We start from the raw sequence: 7500 nt of genomic DNA on the forward strand, positions 1-7500 counted from the left end.
GACAGACACACACACACACACACACACACACACACACACACACACACACACACACACCGACGGGCTCGCGGACAGAACCCAAATGTTCGAACACACACACGCACACGCACAATCAGCAACCACAGAACACCACACAGATACGCAAACGCCGCTGCGTACGCACTTGAGGGCCTCGGCGTTCTTGTTGCAGGCCTTGTAGACGTTTGCAAAGACCATGATGAGGGCGAGGGAGCCCGAGATGGCGCCAAAGGTGATGACATACTTGCACCTACTCGTCTTCGTGGCACCGCTGCTCGCAAAGCACTTGGTGCGGGGGATGCGAAGGAGAGACGATGGAAGAGTGCGTGGAGGGAACACAGTGGAGCACAAGGAGTGAGAGTGTGTAGCAGATTGGGGACACGCTGACACACACACACACACACACACACACACACACACACACACACACACACACACACAAACAGAGAGAGAGAGAGACACGTACGCACACATCTGCACACACACACACACACATCTGCACACACACACACACATCTGCACACACACACATCTGCACACATCTGCACACGCATCTGCACACACAGACACAGACAGACGCATGGTACCTGGTCTGGTTGGCAGTTGCCACCTGTGCATGTGGAAGGGTAGCTGGTGTCGGCACAGTCCTCTTGACGCTTGCACGTCTGGCAGACGAATCGTGTGCAGCACTCATCTTTGGACAGCATCCGCACCTCTGCACATGAGGGAGGGAGGACAAGCGTGAGCGGCATAGCATCAACACTGGCGCTGCTGGTGGTGGTGGAGAGGTGGTGGTGGTGGTGGTAGTGGTGGTGCCCATGACGCTGCGTCTGTTGGTAGTGATGAAGCACGCACACACGCAACAACATGTCGGACCTGTGTTGAGGAGACATGTGGACGACTTTTCATGCAGCTTGGTTGTGCCAATGATCCCTGCAATGGCAAAGCTGCACCAAGGTGTGAACGGGTGAGTGGGAGAAATGGGAAAGGTGTTGGGGGGGGGCGAAGGGGAAAGCAAACACTCACACTCACACGTACACATGTCTTTACTCACTGACTCACTCACTAGCACTCACACTCACACTCGCACACATGTCTTTACTCACTGACTCACTCACTAGCACTCACACACACACACACACACTCACACACACACTCACTCACACACACACACACACACACACATCTTCACACACACACACACACACACACACATCTTCACACACACACACACACTCACTCACCCCGACACGACGACTGCCGTGTACAGGATGATGCGGGACACCACCCACGCCAGCCTTCCTCCTGTTTGCATGATGACCAGCAGCAGTGAGCATACGTGGATGCCACGACGTCGCAGATTACCACCACGATGTCAAGAATAGCCCAGAACAAAGACAGGAACAGCAGCAACACACAGTTGCTTGCTTTGAAGGCGCTGACATGTGACATGACATGACTCACGCATGAGTCACACATCACAGCCCACTCCAAACTTGTTCACCATCGCAACAACCCCAAATACAAACACAAACCACAACAACACAAACAGCAAACACGTGCTAAATACAAACACACACATCGAACAGGAAGCAACGAGGAAGCACACACCCCTCCCACGCTTCATGTAGCCACGCAGCAACACACACCCACACGCATTCTGCCAACACAACCCCCAAACGCTTGCAGCACGAACCGCTTCCGATCATGGTTTGCGACAGCACAAGAGACAAATACGCTGACGTCAGCACAATCAGTGGTGTCCTTTGTTGTTGCTGTTGTGAGATTATTTTTGGCGTGCGTGCTGGTTCTTGCTTGCTCTTGCTTTTGCTTGCGTTTGTGTTTGTGTGTGTGCGTTCGTTCGCTGAGTCAGATTTTCTCTGTTGTTTGTTACGCACACACACACAGTCAGCAGTGCTCGGTCGCCCGTTTCTTGCTCATTTCTTCCCGCACCCCACCACCAAGAAGAAGCAATTGTTCACGCAACACGCATCTCGCCTCATCATATCTCTTTCTCTCTGCCACCGTGTCAGTTTCACCGCAGCGGCTGTTTGTGACACACTCTCTCACCCAAGTTGCAGCCAGTCAGCACGCTTGGCATTTCCCCTTGCTGTTCCTCTCCTCCCCTCTCCTCTCTCTTGCATCCTTTCCCGCCACACACTCGACGAGTGAACAAAACCGCCTTTGTTTTGTTTCTGCTGAGTCCCACTCTCCATTTGCCAACACACCTCCACATCAGCAGCAACAGCACCCACAAATAACCTCCACCGATCCCTCCTCCACTTCCGAGGTTCGTTTTCGGAGAACAGACAAGGATTGAGCTCTCTCTCTCTCTCATTTTGATCGTCAGGACATCCACCACCAGAAACAACAACAACAATCATCATTCGATAACAGCAACGCGGCGCGAAACAAAAGCACTCAGATACCCCGCCATATCCTCACATCAGGACAGCCCATCATGAGGACAGACACGCCAGCCACAATGGCATCTATTGTTCGGCAACAGCACCTTCATCACCACCACCACCACCACCACCACCGCAACAGCCATTGCATGGTGGAGCCACCATGCAGTCCGTGCCCTGTTCCCGCCCCTTCCCCTGTGGCGGACAGCACGTTCAATTTTCCTTTTGAGCCAACGCAACAACAACAACAACAACAACAGCCACAGCTTTCGGTGGCGGCATCATCGTTTGATCAGTCTGCAGCTGCATCGACCGGCGCTGCCGCTCCCCCCGCGCCACAGCTGACGCCTCTCCCGCTCCCCCGCCTCGTCGATCGCACCACAACGGAGGAGGTCGAGGCGCCAGAAGCCGCGGAAGAGGACGCCCTGCGCTCCCCCATTGCGCCCCCGCCCTGCTGCGGCAACTCCACGCCACCAAGGAGCCAGGGCGCCAGCAGCGTGTTCACCTTCGACAACACCAGCGCCACCTACAACTACAACCACTACAACCACCACAACAACAACAACAACCACGACGACGACAGCAGAAGCAACAGCAGCGCGGTTAGCGACATCTTTGATTTCGAGTTTGCTCCACCAGCCACCACCATGGAGTATTTCCACGCCTATGACTTTGACGATGGCTTGGAGTACAACGACTCTGGATCGGGCCTCAACCTCGACCTGGTGACCGGCTCCGCATCCCATCCCCAGCAGCACCAGCACCAACACCAGCACCACCAACACCAACACCAACACCAACACCAACACCAACACCAACACCAACCCTTTGTCATGGCAAGTGGCAATGTCACGGCACCAGCTGCTGCCACCGCCAACAGTAGCAACGACGCCGCCTTGATGCGTCAAGTGGGCGCCAAGCCGCCATCGCCAAACGCGCTGCCGCACTCGTTCCCGTTCTTCCCATCGCCCAACGATGACCCGCTCGACGCCTGGGCTCTGCCGCCAACACCGCCACCATCTCTGACCCCGCATCAGCAACAGCAGCAGCAGCACGAGGAGGAGGCAGAGGTAGACAGCGCGCGCGCCCAGGATCGCCCGCGCTCCAACACGCCGCGCAGTGAGATGTCGGCGGCGACGTCGCCGTTCAACAATCTGCGGTCCGAGCCGCGGTCCCCCGAGCAGTTCAAGCCGGACGCGCACAGCTACGGGGCGGACGTTGCCGAGGCAAAGAACGCATACGCGCACTCCAGGGCGCTGTTCTGTGGCGCGTTCACGCCCACGCCGCCGGCACCGCCAGCGGAGATGCCGGTGACGTCGATGGCGACGAGCAAGGACGACGAGATGGACGCCATCCTGGAGGAGGGCGCGGAGCTGTTCTCTGGCCCGCTGCTGGCAACCCCAACACCGTCGTCGCCCGCAGCGGCGCATCTTGTGCACATGCAGTCGACAAGCATGTTTGAGCACCTGTCGATTGCCGACAGCGGCAACAGCACCCCCAAGCGGCACAATCACGACCACGATGACGGTGATGGTGACGACGACGACGACGATGACTCCGACGGCGAGGACGAAGAGGAGGAAGAGGATGACGACACGCGCATCGGCAGCAAGTTTGCGCGGGCGAGCAAAGGCCGCCGCAGCACCAAGGGGTCGTCGCCAGCAGGCAAGAAGCTGACGGCGTCGGGGCGGGCGAGCAAGAAGGGCCGCAGCCCGCGCAGGGGCAACGCCTCTGGTCGCAGCAGCACCACCAGCACGGCCAGCAGCGGCAGCACGAAGCGCGGCAAGAAGCGGGCGCTGCGTTCCAAGGCGGAGATCCGGGAGCAGGACAGCAGGTGGGACCCCGCGCTGATGACGTGCCCCATCCAGGACCTGCGGCGGTGGGTGAAGGAAAACAACCTGTCCAAGGAGGACGAGGACAACCTGAAGGACGCGCGCAGGCGGTACCAGGGGCGCACGCACAAGCGCCGCAGCCGCGCGGGCCTGACGGGGTCGAGCCAGCGACTGCAGGAGCTGCGGGAACAGGCCATTGACCTGAAGCGGCGCATTGCACAAGCAAAGGGCAACGTTGCCGAGCTCAAGCGCGAGTGGGAGCGGCTCAAGGCCATCTGCAAGCAGCACGGCGTGGACATTGACCGCCTTTGCCTCGACATGGACAAGGCCAAGACCACAAACTAGGCAACTCGTTGCAGCAACGTGTGGCGCATGTTGAGGTGTTGGTGGTGGTGGTGGTGGTGTGCGCGACCTTTGTAGGCAACTGGCGTCTTTTTGGAAGCAGGGGCTGAGATGTTGTTGTTGTTGTTGTTGTTGTTGTTCTGCACCCGCTTCCAACCTGTTGATTTGATGTGACACCCTTTTCCCCATTTCTTCTTCTTTGTTTCTCTTGTCCACTGTGTCCACAGTGTGCCATCTTGCACCAGATAACCAGACATCATGCTTGCCTTTGCCTTTGCATTTGCCTTTGCATTTGCCTTTGCCTTGCTTTCGTGAAACCAGACATATGCACCCGTAACTGTACCGCTTCTATTGCCCCTTCTTTTTTCTGTCTCGTCTTGTGTCAATTCACGTTGTGATGATGATGATGATGACACTTGCATCACATGTGCTCTCTCTTCGGGTGCCTGCCCTTTCCCTCCTTTTTTGGTTTTTCCCTCTTCCCCTCTTGTCCCTTCTTGTTCCTCCTCTTTGTCTGTTTCTGCTTGCATCGCCAAGCGGTGCTGGCCCTTCTTTGTAACATAAACACACATTGGCCTTGCGTGCCTCACGCAACCAAATCCCAAACAACTACATGATCATGTCAGGACACGAGGGACGACAACATGCGAGTTGGGGGGGGGGGGATTCAGGAGAAAGGCTTCATATTCTTCTTCTTTTTCTTCTTCGGCTCCTGTGGGCGTGATGGTGATGGTGATGGTGTGAGCAAAACGAGGGCGTACACATTCACACACATGCACGTACACATACACATATACATACACATACACATAACACATACACATACACATACACATGACACATACACATACACATATACACATACACATACACATATACACATACACATACACATACACATTACACGTACACCCACAAACACATATCGCTCACCTCCTCCTCGGGGTGCTCAGCCATGTCGTAAACGGGCTCTGGCTGCGTCTTTGCATATGCGCGCGCAATGTAGTACGGCTCCTTCTCCGCCGCCTCTGCATGACGCAAGATTGCCTCGCGTGGATCCTCGTCACGTGTGGGATCCTATCCCAACGTGACGGTGCGTGCATGCATGCATATATATATATGTGTGTGTGTGTGTGTGTGTGTGTGTGTGTGTGTGTGTGTGTGTGAGTTGTGAACGTGTGCATATGTGTGTGTGTATGTGAGTTGTGAGTGGGTCAACAGGCATGCATTGAACATGCGCACGCTAAAATTGCACGATTCATCATAAACACACACACACACACATTCACACACACACATACATTCGCACACACATTCACATTCACACATGTGTACTCACGTAGGCTGTCCTGCTTGCAATGTACTGTGAAAGCGAGGACGTGTACCCCATCAACCGACCGCCCTTGCCTGTCCACAACACACCAACAGCGCACGCGAAGAGAAGAAAGAACGGAGAAAGCAGAGGCATAAACAGGGGTGGTGGTGGTGGTGGTTCGAGTGTCGGTGAACGTATGCATGGTGGTTGAAGCGAAACAAGAAAAAATGTGCTGGAACAGCCACACGATGATCTCTCCACGTTCACATGCATGCACGCACCACAAAACAATCACAAGCAACCAAGCAACCAAGCAACCAAGCAACCAACACACACACACACACAAACAACACACACACACACAAACAACACACACACACACACAGACAGGACAGGAGGAGGGGAGGAACGCACCGACGCCGCGGTCGGACTTGACGGGCTCCTCGGGCTTCTTGCTCTTCAGCGGATCCTTCCTGTCATCGCGCACACACGCACATGCACACGGCACAAGATGCACGCATGGCAGACAGTCGTTACGGGGACAGTCGTGATGTGATGAGAGGGTGACCAACACAAGACAACACGCGCACACACGTATCTACACGTATCTACACGTATCTACACGTACCTACACGCAACACACCCACGCAATGCACACATGTCCCCACCGTTCTTTGTCCTTGCGGCTCTTGGCTGTTCGGCGAAGTGTTCGCACGTCCTCGCCCCACGCAACACCGGCCTTTGCTGGAGAGTGGCGACGGTGGATGAGGTGCGGGGTCGATGGCCATGGTGGTGGATGGTGGATGGTAGAGTGTGAGCAAAGAGAGAGGTGGAGAGAGGCAGAAAGTGTGTGTGTGTGTGTGTTCGTGTACGTGTGTGAGAGAGACAGAGACAGAGAGACAGAGAGAGACGCAACACCAAATAACCGCCAGTACCATGCACCATCGCCATCATCATCACCAATCACCCATCACCCATTCACCCATCGAAACCACGGCCATTGTGATTGCGATTGCGTACAGACCAGCCATGACGGCGTCGCTCATGAAAAGACGATCAAGCGGATCCTCCTCTCGCGGGGCGCGCGTTGCACATAGCTTGGCACCCCTGGGTGGTGGTGGTGGTGGTGGTGGTGGTGAGTAGTCATGAGTGGCGGTGAGGAGCAGTCATGAGTGGTGATGCGGTTTGTGTTGATCACGGATGGAGGTAGTGATTGATTGAGGTGCGCAGTTGTGTATGTGACGAGAGTGATCAGGCTTCGACAACAGGTCACGACAACGCAACATGGCACCATCAGCGTGACACCGTCAACCACTCAAAAACATCACGTGTGCCAAAGCATCTGTGCACGCAATTACCCACTTGTCGCTCTTCCGCGGGTCAAAGAAGACCTTGATGCGACCGTCCGTGCAGCCAACAACAATCTGGTTGATCTTCAAGTGCCACAGCACCGAGATCACGCCACGCGGGCCCACGCCAACCTTTGCAACACAAGCAGCGCGCACGCAGGTTGAGGTGGTGATACGGGTGTGTGGTGGGTTGGGGTTGGGGGAAGCGTGGGGTTGGAAGGATTCAGGGCAATGTG

General features: G+C 55.7%; 3 protein-coding genes across 3 annotated transcripts in view; 1 reads left to right on the forward strand and 2 right to left on the reverse strand.

Annotated features, from left to right (window-relative positions):
* The window catches only part of PTSG_11744 (uncharacterized protein), a 2864-nt gene extending 1390 nt beyond the window's left edge, over positions 1–1474 (reverse strand). Inside the window, exons 1-4 of the mRNA XM_004997401.1 lie at positions 1263–1474; positions 895–965; positions 606–733; positions 164–303 (exon numbers count right to left, since the gene is read on the reverse strand). Of these exons, the coding sequence (XP_004997458.1) occupies positions 164–303; positions 606–733; positions 895–965; positions 1263–1333 (410 nt within the window). The 5' untranslated portion in view covers positions 1334–1474. The remainder of the gene's footprint in view (positions 1–163; positions 304–605; positions 734–894; positions 966–1262) is intronic.
* Positions 1475–1964: 490 nt separating this feature from the next.
* On the forward strand, positions 1965–5213 carry PTSG_01485 (uncharacterized protein). Its single transcript, XM_004997402.1, has one exon. It carries the CDS (start codon positions 2480–2482, stop codon positions 4601–4603), a length of 2124 nt encoding a protein of 707 aa, XP_004997459.1. The 5' UTR covers positions 1965–2479; the 3' UTR covers positions 4604–5213.
* PTSG_01486 (uncharacterized protein) overlaps positions 5104–7500 on the reverse strand; it is a 6838-nt gene continuing 4441 nt past the window's right edge. The window contains exons 14-20 of the mRNA XM_004997403.1: positions 7278–7396; positions 6940–7022; positions 6584–6659; positions 6330–6388; positions 5940–6007; positions 5534–5677; positions 5104–5312 (exon numbers count right to left, since the gene is read on the reverse strand). Coding sequence (XP_004997460.1) covers positions 5268–5312; positions 5534–5677; positions 5940–6007; positions 6330–6388; positions 6584–6659; positions 6940–7022; positions 7278–7396 — 594 coding nt within the window. The 3' untranslated portion in view covers positions 5104–5267. The remainder of the gene's footprint in view (positions 5313–5533; positions 5678–5939; positions 6008–6329; positions 6389–6583; positions 6660–6939; positions 7023–7277; positions 7397–7500) is intronic.

Source organism: Salpingoeca rosetta, assembly GCF_000188695.1.
Source record: "Salpingoeca rosetta unplaced genomic scaffold supercont1.4, whole genome shotgun sequence".
NCBI classification, from domain to species: Eukaryota; class Choanoflagellata; order Craspedida; family Salpingoecidae; genus Salpingoeca; species Salpingoeca rosetta.